This window comes from Phoxinus phoxinus, assembly GCF_949152265.1.
Source record: "Phoxinus phoxinus genome assembly, chromosome: 20".
NCBI classification, from domain to species: Eukaryota; Metazoa; Chordata; class Actinopteri; order Cypriniformes; family Leuciscidae; genus Phoxinus; species Phoxinus phoxinus.
In genome coordinates, this window is record NC_136895.1 from 30,673,658 (window position 1) to 30,689,686 (window position 16,029).

General features: G+C 38.9%; 1 protein-coding gene across 13 annotated transcripts in view; it reads right to left on the minus strand.

The window, feature by feature from the left end:
• Positions 1–11,417: 11,417 nt before the first annotated feature.
• impact (impact RWD domain protein) overlaps positions 11,418–16,029 on the minus strand; it is a 51,353-nt gene continuing 46,741 nt past the window's right edge. For 4 of the 13 annotated variants that reach the window (XM_079592964.1, XM_079592958.1, XM_079592962.1 and 1 more), the window contains one exon: positions 11,421–11,728. In XM_079592964.1, the coding sequence (XP_079449090.1) occupies positions 11,669–11,728 (60 nt within the window). In that variant the 3' untranslated portion in view covers positions 11,421–11,668. Of the gene's footprint in view, positions 11,729–16,029 lie in introns of all 13 variants that reach the window. The other 9 variants (XM_079592966.1, XM_079592967.1, XM_079592970.1 and 6 more) reach the window with 4 other exon arrangements.

The window sequence follows — 16,029 nt, forward strand, 5'->3', positions numbered from 1 at the left end:
AGATGTCAACTTTGAAACTTACCCTTTTTTTGTTGAGGATATAACTCACAAAAGGTCATTTCCATTCACTCTAAATCACACAATTTTGAGAGTCGACCTAATATAAAAAAGCACATTTCACTAAAAATATTAAATTCATTGTGTAATGGACTAAATGATTTAGGGTACTTATGATTTATTCAGGTAGATTCTGTGAAACCCTAAAAACTACTCAAAAATATCAAGTGTATCATTTTTTTTAAGTAAACAGCACACACACACACACACACATATCTAACATTGACATTTCCTCAAGAAGCAGCAGAACTGCACAGGCTTTATTACTTGTTTTCACAGAATCCATCTTGAGGTATTTTTGGTTCCATTGGCAGGTTAAGTGTAACATTAATTTAGCTTATTCTTTTGCAAATTATCTTGTTTTAAGAATGTTTAGACATTTTCAACTGAGAAAATGACATTGATAAGTCAGTATTAAGTCAATTTAAATTGTCATTATTAAATAATCCTGCAGATCTGTTTGATTATCTTTGACGTTTTGAAAAACATATTTGGAAATAGGTCGTTTGGACCGCAAAAACTTGTTTTGTCATTCCTGGTTTAAAACATCACACTTTTAGTGTTTTACTATGAGTAAATTCTCACTAAGACTGCGTTGGAGTGATGAATTAGCACTTGTAGTGTTCATGGGTTTCAGGACCACGGACAGCGACCAATGCGACACACACTGATTTTCTTCAGAACATCCCTACACACATCCAGTGTTTGTGCCTCACCGATATACATTACATACTACATTACATCATATACATTACATCATATACATTACATCATACACATTACATACTTATTAGTCTCCTTGTACGAGGCATGATTTTCTAGTCGCAGAGAGAAGCGTTTAATCTGGTGCTCTTCGCGTGTCGGTCAAAAAATACCGAAAATATTTTTTTATTTCAATTAAATTAATGTACTATATTTGAGTTCAATAATGTTTTTTTATTTAATATTTTGTATTTTTAGGGGATTTTATGGTACTAAATTATATTTACACTGTATTTATAATCCATTTATTCACTTTTTGACTGCTGTAGAGCGACAGACTGAAGTTGAATCTCTTCTCAAAGACGACACTTGGCAGATTATTGAAGAAGGGAAAAAAGTTTTAAAAAGTGAACTTAAAAAAGTTACAGAATTTATATTTATTGTTATGAAAAATTGGCAAAAATACTATTTAAATTTTTTAAATGAAAAAACACGTTTTTACTGTAAAACTGTGAGAAAATCAAAGCCATGAATCTAAACAAGTTGTGTTTAAAATGTGATCTTGATATCTCAGTAAATGAGCGTTCAGTGAGTGTGTTCGGCTGCAGTACCAAACGCTTCCACTAGAGGAACTTCCTCTCCATTCATTTACAATGCGCTCGTTTCTGACCGCGAGCAGCACAAGTGTGTGTGACTATTGTTTACAGGACCATTTAACCAGATCGAATCATGTCCATGATTTTTTTGTGTGTGTTCACACAAGTGCCAAAACCGTTACCAAGTTTCGTACCATTCCAATGAAAAAAAGAAAAGAAAAAAAAAGCACAATTTTCCGGTCAAAAATGTCCGAAGAGCGCCAGAGGGTTTAGCAAAAAAAGAAAACCGTGAATGCCTCTGCCAGCCAAAACATGACGTTAAAGCATTACAAATAAACCCCCTAATTACACTTAAGTTTTTAAATTGCACATCATGTACAGTACGCCTCTTCTCCCTAAACACACTCACTCGTTCTAGAGTAAAAAAATGCTTAATTACACTCGCTGTCAGAGATGTGCTCTTCTTTTCCTGTGAGTCACTTCCCCACTGACACACAACACAACTGTAGCCCTGCTCCTTCTCAGCTGTGCACCACACACACACACACACACACACACACACACACACACACAACACTGATACTGATATAACTGTGCATGGTGCAGCTCCGCTATCCAGCAGTTGTGCGGTTAAATTCCTCTAAAACCCTTTTAAATGTGCCGTTCTTCTTTCGTGATGAAGTGCACATTAACCCCAGGGCTCTTAACCCGGGATTCTTGTCTCCAGTCCCCGACAGCGATACCAATCGCTTCTTAAGAGGGTCACATGAGAGGTCGATTCAAGTGTGGCTTTAAAAGTGCATTGAAACAAATGTATAATGGATCTCGTTTATGGAGGAACTGATACAAGCACACAGCGTTGTCTTTTCAATCTTTCATTACAGATGAATGTAAATGATCACTCTGTCAGCATTTACTCACCATCATGTCAACAAGATATTGCCAGAAATGTCTGTTTTTTAATGAAAGTCAATGTTCCCATGTGTTATTTTGAAGAATTGGTCACCAAACCCGTTTGGTTCACACGCGTTTTCCCCTTAAATGCTAGTGTGATGTATATCGCTGAGGCACAAACACTGGATGTGTGTAGGGATGTTCTGAAGAAAATCAGTGTGTGTCGCATTGGCTGCTGTCCGTGGTTCTGAAGCCACTGAACACTACAAGTGCACACACACACACACACACACACACACACACACTTCTAGCTGTTCACACTCATCACACTCATCAGTCTTTGTCGCTGTATGTCGCTGGTCTCTGGTGGGCGTTCCTAGTATTGTCGCTCTAATGTGATTGGTTGACTGCACGGCTGGCCATATCTATACTACAAAATACCATCACAAGTGATATACAACTATAATTTTAATTTGACTAGGAATTAGGCTCAAAAGAAACAGTATGCTGTTGGGAGAGTGTTTTTATTTTACCACAGCAGTGTTCAGTGGATTAAATCATTTACTAGATTACCGATCGATCAATCAACAAATTAAACTCAGTGAAATTGCCCTCGAGCTCTTCTGTTCCTGCACTCGAGACGGTGACGTCAGCTCCACTGAAAGTCTTCTTTCCTATTGGTTGTCGCTCGCGAAAATCGCTTCTCATTTGCATAAAGTTGTAATTTCTGAACTTTTGTCGCGTGTCTCGCGTCGCTTGACACGCCCACATTCTGTCGCCGGAAGTCGCCAGCACTCCATTGAAATGAATGGGATCGTGTCGCTTTGTCGCTGCGTGTCGCTGACGGTGTTAACGGGGCTTTAATCAGAGTTTACTCATAGTAAAACACAAAAATGTGATATTTCAGAACAGAGGAGTCCGAACGACCGACAATGGATCCCATTGGCACAACTGCACAATTTTTTTTTAAATGCCTTGTTCCGAAGACTTGTAGTGACGTGAAGGTTATTTAATAATGACGGAATACATTTCTTTGGCCGAACTAGATTAAATACTGATTTATCAATGTCCTTTTCTCTGTTGAATATCTCCAAACATTCTTAAAGGGATAGTTCACCCAAAAAAGTAAACTCTCAGTAATTACTCTCCCTCATGTTGTTCAACCCCTTTCGTTCATCTTCGGACACAAATTGAGATATTTTTGATTAAATCTGAGAAACTTAAAGTTGAGCCGCTGTAGTCACTTGCACTATTTTAAAGGGCACCTATTATGGAATTTTGAAATTTACCTTTCATGTAGTGTGTAACATAGATCTAAGTGAACAAAAACATCCTGCAAAGTTTGAAATATGAAAGTGCACCGTATATAAAGTTATTGTCTTTCAAAAGTGAGAGTCGACTCTGAGTCATTTTTATGAATCGTTAGAAGACCGAAGCTTTTTCTCTGACTAGATGACGTCAACTTGTCAAGTTATTTGAATACGATACGCCCACTTATTGCGCTCCAAGGCCAGCAGGGAAACATCATGGCGACGAGACGCTGTGTTCTGAAGTGCGACTCAAAAGCCAACTTTTTTCATCTGCCCAAGGAGGAGCATTTGAAGACTAAGTGGCTACAATTCATATAACTCTATACCACAGAAGTGTAGTCCGAGCCTTGTGCTTTGTTCGCGTCATTTTGAAGACGATTGCTTTTTAAATGCACTCAAACTTGGATTCGCGAGCCGGCTGATATTGAAGGAAGGTTCAGTTCCAAGTGTATTTGCATCAGCTTCCTCCTCCGTTTCACAACCTGTAAGTGTTATTAATAATTGTTGCTTTTATGTTTTATGTAGCATGCTTAATAATTATTTTGTTTGTTGTGTAAGCACCGTTTAGCTTCTAGATCTTCAATGACATATTGAGATATGTGAAGTGTTTGTCGTTGTTTTCGGAGTTGTCTTAAAGAATAGAGTAATACCTCGTAGTAACGTAACTGCATTTTTTTATTGTAAAAACGTTATGTTTATGCATCGGGCTAACGCAAACAAAGACTGATTGTGCTTTTACAATATGAACTCTGGGCTATGCTCGCTAACATAACATTAAATTCTTTATCTTATTTTTCGTTTTTTACTACAAACTATAAAGCAGTGGACTATAATCATTATTATGATACAATTTAATTGATAAAAGCATCATTGTACTCCGTGTTAAAAATAAGTATTATCTCTGTAAACACTGCTGGGTCATCTGACCAATCAACGCAGATTAGCGTCGCGCAAAGGAGGGGTTTGAAAAACGAGTCGTTGAACGATTCATTTGGGAGTCGGTGAGCAAATCAGGTAAAAATAAATGCATATTATACGAAAACAAAAGTGTTTTTTGTCATTGCATGCATGTAAAACTGTTGTTGGGGACTCCCACAACAACATTAGGAACATTTTAAATGTCATAATAGGTGCCCTTTAAACATTGTCTTTACTAACTTTCTGGGCCGGCAAGTTTAAATTACACTAGAAGCCTATGGAGGAGTGAGACAGCGTTCAGATTTAATCACTAATCTTCATTTGTGTTCTGAAGATGAAGGAAAGTCTGACGGGGAACAACATGAGGGAGAGTCATTACTGACAGAGTTTACATCTTTGGGTGAACTATCCCTTTAAAACAAGTTCATTTGCAAAAAGAAGCTAAATGAATGTTTCCAATTGAACCAAAAATGCCCTCTATTCAAGATGTGTTCTCTGAAAGCAAGTAATAATGCCTTGTGCAGTTCTGCTTCTTGAGGAAATGTCAATTTGGTGACCAACATTCTTCAACATAACACGTATAGCCATGTCCATTACGCATGCTCAACGCATTCTCATCCTAGGGCGTCATATACTGACACTTGTGACAAATCGTCTACATCCAACGCACATGGCACCCTTTAGCGTCAATATGACACGCACAGTTATGGTTGGGTTTAGGTCTGGGGTATTGTTAGGGTTAGACCGCTAGGAGGCGCCTTCTGGCCCATTTCTATCTGCGTCTCATATTGACACTAAAGGGTGCCATGTGCGTTGGATGGGGCGGCAGTGGCTCAGTGGTTCATGTAGGTTGTCTACAAACCGGAAGGTTGGTGGTTCAATCCCCGGTTCCACCTGACCAAGTGTCGAGGTGTCCTTGAGCAAGACACCTAACCCCAGCTGCTCCCGACGAGCTGGATCGCCTTGCATGGCTGACACCGCCGTCGGTGTATGAATGAGTGAGTGAATGGGTGAATGTGAGGCAATATTGTAAAGCGCTTTGGTGGCCATTGGGTCTGTGAAAGCGCTATATAAATGCAGTCCATTTACCATTTTTAGACGATTTGTCAAAGCGTCAGTATATGACGCCTTGGGATGAGATCGGGCTGGCATGCTAGTGCCCCGACCCACAGCTTTTCCTGCTAGCGTGTTGTGGCATTGAAAGGGTTAACGCCGTGAGAGTCTTGTTTCCGGATGTCATGTTGCTAATAAGCGGGGATTTCAGACATTAAAGCATTTGGACTCGCAGCACAGAAGCAGGTGCCAGAAGAAGATAACATGGAAAAGAAGCCAAGAGCCTTTTTTTTTAAGCAATCAAGTTCTTTGTTGCTTTATTCTCGTAGCGTGCGTCGTCTTCCTAAGGCCCAGAGCGAGAGCTACGACTCATTTCAATGGGGATGTGCTCTCTCACCTTGTAAAGAAGTAGAGACACTCTTCTAGAGCAAGCCTTCTGATGTCTGATCTCCAGAGATGAAGAGCCCTGACCCTCGTTTGAACAAACACGACGGCCGTCTCCCAAAGCCACTTCAGGCCAGAAAACAACACCAATTTCCATTCTGCGGCGGTCTTCTCGCTCCTCGGGGGCTCTGGAAGACAGCTAATGTGCTGATTTGATTTCTCCCACGATTAATATTATTCATTGATACTGTTGTTGTCAGCCAGTACACAAAAGCGAAGAGTTTCTTATCCTCCATGCAAATTAGCCACTTTCATGCAATGCTAATGGCTCTCTCTCGTGGTTTATGTTTGGAGGGATATTATCCGGTCAAGTCGGGTCCCGAAGTTCAATATTGCTTTTACTCTCACATGTCGCTTGCATCAAACGGACGATTAGCATGTCGGAGATCAACTTAAAAACTACCTGAATAAACCATTCAGTTGTTGCTAGTCAAGCTTAACTCAGATTCTTGCTTGAGATGTTATACGCCGAAATGTGATGTACAGTCAAACCAAACATTATTCAGACACCATTTTGTTTTACTAGTGTGTGTAGGACACTATAGTTCATTTCTGTAAGTGAGTAGAGCTAAATAAAGTAAAATGTGACATATTATACCCAGAAAATGTTAATACAGTGACTACCAGTAACATTTATACACATTTGTGACCAGAAATGATTGGGACACTTTGAGCTGATCATGTTTTCTTCAGTGTTTTGTCTGTAATTGCTAATGCTCTTTTTACACACACACTGAACACAATGAAGCATTGCTTGGTCACTGGTTGAGCTAAACTGGTATTATCTAATTGTGTAGTTAAATTTACCAGCTGACAGATATTCAACATAATTCATGTGTGAGAGTCTAACAGAAGATGGACAAAACCAGTCAAATATCAACTGAGTTCTGCTCATATTTGATCACCATCTTCTAAACTATAGCGAATAAACTGTGATAATGTGAGAAATGTTGAAGTGTCTGAATACATTTGGGTTTCGACTGTAGATCCACTTTGGGGCAAACTATTCTTCCAGTGGAGAAAATAAAAGATATTGGTGATTTGGATCATTTGTCCAGTCAAATCTGCCGAAACAAAACAAAGCATTGCATCGTCAAGTCTGCTGTTCGATTATTTGTACCAAATATTGAAATCCAAGTTGACTTAATCCTTGCATTTCCCCATAAAGTATTTATCCGTCAAACTAGCATTTAGCATGATCTGTGCCGATGCCCAGCATGGACTACCAGTGCAAACCCTCTTTCGGCGTTAAAAACCTGATTCACGAAAGACACGCAATGATAAATTAGCGTGGAAAGGGTTAATTTTCCGGCCGATCTTATTGCATATGCATCTGTAGGAGTTTCCCTTTCAGACGCAGTGTTTATGAGAGGAAAGTGTTTAAATGAATCATGAGAGGGGATTTATAAGGGACTGGTGTTCACGCCATTATTTACCACCGAAGAAAGCACGTCGTAAACCAGACGCTAACTGGTAGATGTGTAGGTCATGATGGAGATGATCTGTGTCTGTCAGTAGATCAAGCGCTGAACTTTCCTCTCACATCCTCGCTTTTATGGGATTACAGCGCTCTCACGCTAATTTGCCCTGTTTAGTAAATCTGGCCCTTAGGATGTTTAAATGTGGCCCAAAATAAAAGATGTCAGGAGAATACAGATGAGACGCCCGAGAACACAGCAAGTTGGTTTAGTCAATTTATGAAGCATCTAAGCACAACATCTTGTAGGGTTATTTGGAGAGAAGCTCGATTCCTTGCCAGAAACTGAGTTGTGCTTTGTGGAAACCGAATAAAAGGCACACGTTAATCAGGGCAGCGATGACGTGCCGAAGAACAGTCCCCGAGCGAGCTCTGCATTCAATCCCTTCTACACACAAAACATGTCACAGCAGAAGCCCAGCACAGCATTCAGCAATGCCCCTCGAGTCCACGCAAGCAACTGAGTCTGAAAGGGTGACAGTCAAAAGGTGCATTAATATTCATTGAAAGGAAATTGTAGAACACAGGGAGAGACAGAGAGAGAGAGAGAGAGAGAGGGATGAAAGAATAGTCCAGAGAAAAGGGAATAGACACATGCATGAGGATGAAAGTGAGAAGAGTACGACTAGTGTTGTAGAGAGGAAGGAGGCCAGGATGTCAAAGACCCAAAGGTATTTAAAAGGATGATATGTGTGTGTGTGTGTGTGTGTGTGTGTGTGTGTGTGTGTGTGTGTGTGTGTGTGTGTGTGTGTGTGTGTGTGTGTGTGTCTGTGTGTGTGTGTGTGTGTGTGTGTGTGTGTGTGTGTGTGTTCTGGAGAAAGAGCAAGACTTCACAAATCACTTGAGTACCTTTTCTAAATGACTCAATCCCACAGAAGAATTCACCGGAGCAAACCATTCCGAGTGTGCAACCGCACTGGTGGTGATCCGCCGAAACACAGTATCTTGTACGTGAATGCTCACTCAAAAAAAATTACGTCAAATTTAAAGGAACAATGTGTAGTTTTTTTTTTTTGCTATTTTATTATCTAAAATCAATATTTTTATTCATAAATATGTCCTCAATGGTATACACTCTAAAAAATGCTGGGTTGTTTCAACCCAATTTTGGGTCAAATATGGACATACCCAAACGTTGGGTTAAAAATGTAATTGAAAAATTTAACCCAATGGCTGGGTTTGTCCATATTTGACCCAAAATTGGGTTGAAACAACCCAGCATTTTTTAGAGTGTACAAATACCTCTGCCAATGATCCGACTTATCCGCGTAAACAAAGAATTTATTATCTTTATTTACATGGGACGGGTAAGTCCATGGAGGCTTCCATGTAGGTCCGCCATCTTGAAAAACTATAATAGCTGAGAGGGACAAAAAGTACTAGGCCAACGCGTTTCCACAACGCGTTTTCGTTCAGAGCCAGCGTCACGTGACGTGACTGACACCAGCAGAAACGGAGGAGCAGAGCAATGGGAGGAGCAGAGCAGTGGGAGGAGCTTGAAACCGCCCCGGCAAGTGTTATTTATAATGGAGGACCATACATATGCAGAGCCACAGGGGAAGAAATCCTCATCGCCAAAAAAGTCCAAAATAGACCGTAAAAGGAAACGTGACTGGAGATTTCAAAAAACAAGAGTTAATGTCGGGATAGCTTTTCCCAGGTGGAAAGAGCGAATCCAGGAGAAAGAGTTCAGACGCTGAAGTTTCCTGCTTTCTTCTCGACGGGTAAGTCAATGTTACGGTCTTACTTACAAGCTTTTTCTCATTGCTTGGTTGTGTACTTTATAATATAGAATGACTGTTCTTGCACTGTTTGCACACCTAAGGCTACTTCAAGTTTTATGTTATCTGACATTTTCTATTATTTATCATTTATACGGTGACCTCACATTGAATAATACAGACGCATACCGTAATTCTGTTTGTAGCCTATGCCTATAGTGTTATTTGTGAACATGTTGGAGAGGATCAAATATAAAATATAACCAATAAAGAAGGCATAACTACTAATTACAATAGTTCATGTTTTTCACAGTAATTCACACTGTAACATTCGTTTGTTCGTTGTGTCAAGTTGCAGTTTGTTTGAAATAACACACCTGTTCACCCGAAGGAAAACTCCATGAAGTGCTATTAGAAGACATGTTGTCATCGCTTTTTGGCACATAACGGCTACCGTAGATGCAACACGCATTTGAAAAAGTGAGGCGCTGGAGAGCACTATTCGTTTGAATGCAAAATACAATTTAATCGCTAGATGGGAGAAACTACACAGTGTGCCTTTAAGGTTAAAAAGTTGGAGTTAATCGAATGGCAGCAACTCCTTAAAAACTAGTTAGATACATGACAAGCTACACACAAACTACATTGAAGCGATTCATAATTCAATCAGATCAGTATTTATCCGGCTCAAAACAAGGGATTTGAATAAATGAATATTGATTAAAGTAACAGATGAAAAAAAAAAACACGTTAAATTAACGGTAAAAAAGAAACGGGTCAGAAATAAGGACTTTATTGAACTCTTGATGTTCTTCTGTGTGTTCCTCTGAGTGAGTTCACGTAGTGTGACGGTACTGATCCACGAATGTCGCGTGTCCCCACATGTGTACGTTTATGGGCGTTCCTCTCGTTTACCGCTATGGGCGTGGTTTTGAGCCAGTGGCCAGTCTAGAACAGAGGGCCCGCGAGAGACTCCCCCCCCGTCTCCATGTGCTTGCTTCTATTGGATAGCCGCGTCGCGTTCAACAGAATTAATTTGCATAAAAACGGGCATCGGCCAGCTTTTTGACGCGCAGCATTTTTTCAAATGAAGCGCCGCCTTCCCAGAATGCTTTGCGGGCGTGTCAAAGTCGCTTGACGTCACACATAGGAATAAAGTGGAGCGCGGCGCGACAGAAGTATCGCACGGACAAGTGGATCAGCGCCGTAACAGCGCAGCGCTTCTGGGTCGTACGTCAGAACGGAGGCTCACTATTGGCCAGCATCACACACATGACCAGCGTCGGCCAATAGTGAGCCTCCGTTCTGACGTATAACCCAGATGCGCTGTTACTCACTCAGAGACACACACAGAAGAACATCAAGAGTTGAATAAAGTCGCACAAAAAGTATTCTGGTCGCTTGATAAACTGAAGGTTGAGTCGCTGTCGTCACTCTGACTATTTTAAACATCGTCTTTACTAACTTTCTGGGCCGGCAAGTTTCAATCACAACAGAAGCCTCTGGAGGAGTGAGACACTCTCAGATTTAATCACTAATATCTTCATTTGTGTTCTGGAGATGAAGGAAAGTCTGACGGGGAACAACATGAGGAGAGTCATTACTGACAGAGTTTACATTTTTGGGGTGAACTATCCCTTTAAAACTTGAAATCATTCAGGGATGCTAGAACGCAAACCAACAAGTTTCTTTCCGAGACACGCCACCAAACCTCTCTGCAAACCTCCAATTACAGCTCCGCATTCGTTGGGTTCTCCCGTGACCTAGCATCTGTTTATTAGGCCGTCGAGCGCCAAAGCCATCGAGTTATTCTCACATGAGCTCATTAAGGACAATTAGCATGCGAGTCGTAGCGCGGCAAACTCACCAGGTGGCGGTGGACTCTTGGCCTGCAAAGTTTGATTGGTAAAATAACGCCGTTCAATATTCAAAAGGTTAAGCATGAGTGAAAACGCTAAATTAGAGAGCGTCAAGGGATTAAATAGACTGTCATAATGGGCGTTTGACAATCAAACCACTTTCAGGGCATTTGGCGCAAAGAAAATAAAATGAGTCAATCTAAAACGGACATGCCGGGATTACGCTCACGGAAAAAGCTTAAATTACTTTTGTCAGGCTTTATCAAATTACATTATTAGAGCACTATTAAACTGGAGAAAGGTTCAGAGGTCGCTGATGGATGTCAGGGGTGTTTATTACCGGTTTCACACTCGCTTGTCCTTGTGACTTCAGGCAACTCTCATTTGCAAATCAATTTGTGATTCATAAAAATCTTTATTCATAAGACAAAAGCACAGAGCACTTAGTGTGACATAACACACAGCAACAGAGCATTAAACCCGATGGCACACACAGCCCAGTTTAGGACACCCGGGCGGACTGATCCTCCACACATCACGACTGTGCGAGTTTATCGGGATGTTACGAGTCTGGAACCAGTTTCCAGTCTTCATCTGTCCCAGTTTCAAGTCTTCATCTGTCCCAGGTCGGGGGGGTTCACTTTGCCTTCTTGCCCTTCGACCTTTTGTTCTTCCCTCCAGCTTTGGATGTTTCCTCCTGATAGAGAAAAATACAAAATTAAACATGAAAGAGAACAACTTGTGTATAAAAGAAATCTGAAATGAAACCTATAACATTATCCCCTTATATTAGCATCGCCACCACGGCCATTACATATTTAAAACAGTAATATCCTATACTAAACCTAAACCAATCTTGACAAACTATATATCATTTGAAAGCTTACATATTTGGTGACTGATTTTCAAAATACATTACAGAGGAGCCGTAATTTATCAATTTGCAACAAGAATGTTTTAAATATAAAGAAAACAATAATAGATTCAGCATTAGTGATGTGCCAGCGAGCTATAATGCACATACGTGATCTTCTGTGTTTCTTAGAGGTTGAATTCATTTTAAAATCTGCCAAACCTCCAACACTACTTCTGAATAGGATGTCTACTTCATAAATTGTATGAAAATGGTAAAAATAATGGTTCAGACTCAAACAACATATGGAAATGGAGGCGCCCTTATATGGGCAGTGATGTCCACTAGTGGAGAAGTGTGGTACTGCGCCCAAACTAAATACATTAGTTAACTAATGTCAACTAATGAACCTTATTGTAAAGTGTTATTGTTTATATATCACTTCATATGAAAAAAAGTGGCAATGTACACTCTAAAAAATGCTGGGTTGTTTTAACCCAATTTTGGGTCAAATATGATAAAACCCAAATGTTGGGTTAAAAATGTAATTATAAAATGTAACCCAACGGCTGAGTTTGTCCATATTTGACCCAAAGTTGGGTTAAAACAACCCAGCATATTATTATACACTCTAAAAAATGCTGGGTTGTTTTAACCCAATTTTGGGTCAAATATGGACAAACCCAAACGTTGGATCAAAAATGCAATTTAAAAATTTAACCCAACGGCTGGATTTGTCCATATTTGACCCAAAATTGGGTTAAAACAACCCAGCATTTTTTAGAGTGTATATATTATATTAGTTGTCATTGTTTCTGAAGCGAGTCTTGATGAACATATATTTGATTAACTATGATCTAAATCAAAAGTAATTAAATAATCAAACATTCAAACAAGTTATGCGTCAGACATAACACCGTGAGAGTGTGTTTTACACGGTTAGGGGGGAAAACACCTTCACACAAGTACAAATGTCCATGAAAAGAAACACTTTCGGGCCCGTCATCAGATCCACAACTGTCCGCTTCTTCTCACACACACTTTCAAGCTCCTTCATTCGAGTGTAATGTGCGAGTACGAGGATGAGATTGTGCATTGCTGATGCAATATACCCGCAACCGTGCCACAAATAATGGCATTGTCATTTTGACCAGTTCCTCCTCGACACGTGCGAGTGTGTGTGAGGCTTGTTAACTTGCTCTGGTTCCTCAGACGGTCTTCTTGTTTAAATCGTGTCTCTAGGGCCGCAAGAGTGTCCAAATGAATGAGTCTATTTTAATGAATCCACACGTGACGTCTCCGCGACTCTGCTGGCGACGGGGTTATTACGCATTGTATGTTAATTACCGTAGAGCCGCAGTGGACAGAACATAATGATCAGCCGCTCAAACTGTGAAGATAACACAACATTCATCCTCACACTGACACACACAGCGTCAGGAAATCAATGTCTACAGTCACGTGTGTATTACTCAGGCTACAACTACACATCTGTGTGCTGCTCTACACAAACACACACATTCTTGCATTCGTTCTTGAACACAAAACGTGGGATGAAGAACCGGTCAAACCAAACATTATTCAGACACCAGAGATCATGTTTGATTTTTTTTTTTGGCTAGTGTGTACAGGGCACTATAGTTCATTTATGTGAGTGAGGATATCAAAAAAAAAAACTCTGACATATTATACCCAAAAAATATTACCGTATTACAGTGACTACCAGTAAAATGTATACAAATTTGAGACCAGAACTGATCCGGACACTTTGAGCTGATCATGTTTTCTTCAGTGTTTTGTCTGTAATTGCTAATGCTCTTTTTACACACACACTGAACACAATGAAGCATTGCTTGGTCACTGGTTGAGCTAAACTGGTATTATCTAATTGTGTAGTTAAATTTACCAGCTGACAGATATTCAACATAATTCATGTGTGAGACAGTCTAACAGAAGATGGACAAAACCTGTCAAATATCAACTGAGTTCTGCTCATATTTTATGACCATTTTCTAAACTATAGTGAATAAACTGTGATAATGTGAGAAATGTTGAGGGTATCTGAATGCATGTTGGTTTGACTGTACAATATGCACGTTATCCGGCGGTGAGAATGAGTTTGAGCTTTTACAGATGAACTGAGATTACAGAGAAGAAGCATTAATGCATTCGGCTAGCGTTGCGTGGACAATTCCTCTGTTGGCTAATGCATTTAAGCGGTGGTGTGACTCTACATTCACTTACTGGTATAGTTCTAGAGTGGAATAACCAAACAAATTAGCCAAAAGCTCAAATTACAGTAATTAAGTTTATTATTTTTTTACAAAAGACACTCTAGTGTTTAATAGGCTTGCTGGCCGTAATGGCTCTGGTGGTGCACTGCAGAAAATGCCTTTCTTACTCAGTGTTGTTGTCTAGTTTCCAGTCCTGATATCTAAACATGCTTAAATCAAGATGCAGTAAAATAACATAACAAATTCTGTCTTGTTTTCCGATCTGAATTCTGAATTAAGTGAGTTTTTGCTTAAAACAAGGAAAATTGTCTGCCGAGAAAAATTATCTTGTTTTCCATTTGAATTAAGATTATTTATTATTATTTTCCATTTGAATTAAGATGATTTATTATTATTTTCCATTTGAATTAAGATTATTTTTATTGTTTTCCATTTGAATTAAGATAATTTTTTATTATTTTCCATTTGAATTAAAATTATTTATTATTATTTTCCATTTGAATTAAGATGATTTATTATTATTTTCCATTTGAATTAAGATTATTTTTATTGTTTTCCATTTGAATTAAGATTATTTTTATTGTTTTCCATTTGAATTAAGATAATTTTTTATTATTTTCCATTTGAATTAAAATTATTTTTATTGTTTTCCATTTGAATTAAGATTATTTATTATTATTTTCCATTTGATTTAAGATTATTTATTATTATTTTCCATTTGAATTAAGATGATTTATTATTATTTTCCATTTGAATTAAGATTATTTTTATTGTTTTCCATTTGAATTAAGATAATTTTTTATTATTTTCCATTTGAATTAAAATTATTTTTATTGTTTTCCATTTGAATTAAGATTATTTATTATTATTTTCCATTTGATTTAAGATTATTTTTATTGTTTTCCATTTTAATTAAGTTTATCCATTTGAATTCCATTTGAATTATGAATTAAATGTAGCTTGTTTTAAGCAAAAACAAGTTTTTTTTAAAGTTTTTTTTAAATCGGAAAACAAGATAGAATTTATCATGTAACTTAACTCATATAGTAAATGCTTCTTGATTTAGGAATGTTTAGATATTAGGACTGGAAACAAGACAAAAATACTAAGTTAAAAATATATTTTTTTGCAGTCTGATGGTTCAACTAAACAACTTCTGAGGAAACAAACTCCTCCAGTCCACAATCAAAGGAATCACAGAAATCCACGGCTTAAAATAGAAGCGGAAGAAGAAAGGTGCGTTTTCAGCTGCTTTTAACGGCAATCACCGTAACGATGTGATACCAATTTCAAAACATGCCACAAAATAGGATCTCGCGCTCATGAAACGTGACAGCTTCGGTTTTCTCCGCTTGTGTTTTCCTCGGCCATGTGCTGCTGCTTTAATTGATGGGAGGTTTTTGAAATGAATTCTAGCAAAATCTTAAACAATCATATCACACATGTGTGTAATTGTATGTCTGCATATAAACCGAAGCGCCCCTATTATCCGGGTAACCATAGCAGCCCCACAGCTGTGCGCCAGTCCTCATTTGCACAGAAATGAAAGAAAACAACAAACAAATGAATCCTCAGAAGAAGTCAGGCGCATGCCGGCAAATCTCCTCAGAACTGGTTTTTGTGTGACCTTATCACTGTGATTGTTGGATGAGTGAGTGGCGGACACTCAAGAGGAGCGCTTCTCTCTTCATACAAATTCACAGAAGTAACCAAAAAAATGCAATATTGAGTATTCAAAAACGACACAGAGACAAATCTCAGACAGAAAAATACAAATGCGTCAACAGAAGACCTTTGCAGGAGTCAGGTGGCAGAGCGGTTTCCATTAGCATACTGGAGCCGAAGGACGTTTGGTTTTGTTAAAAGTTGTGTCGTGATAACTCTCAGAGTGTTTGGCATGATAATGGGTAT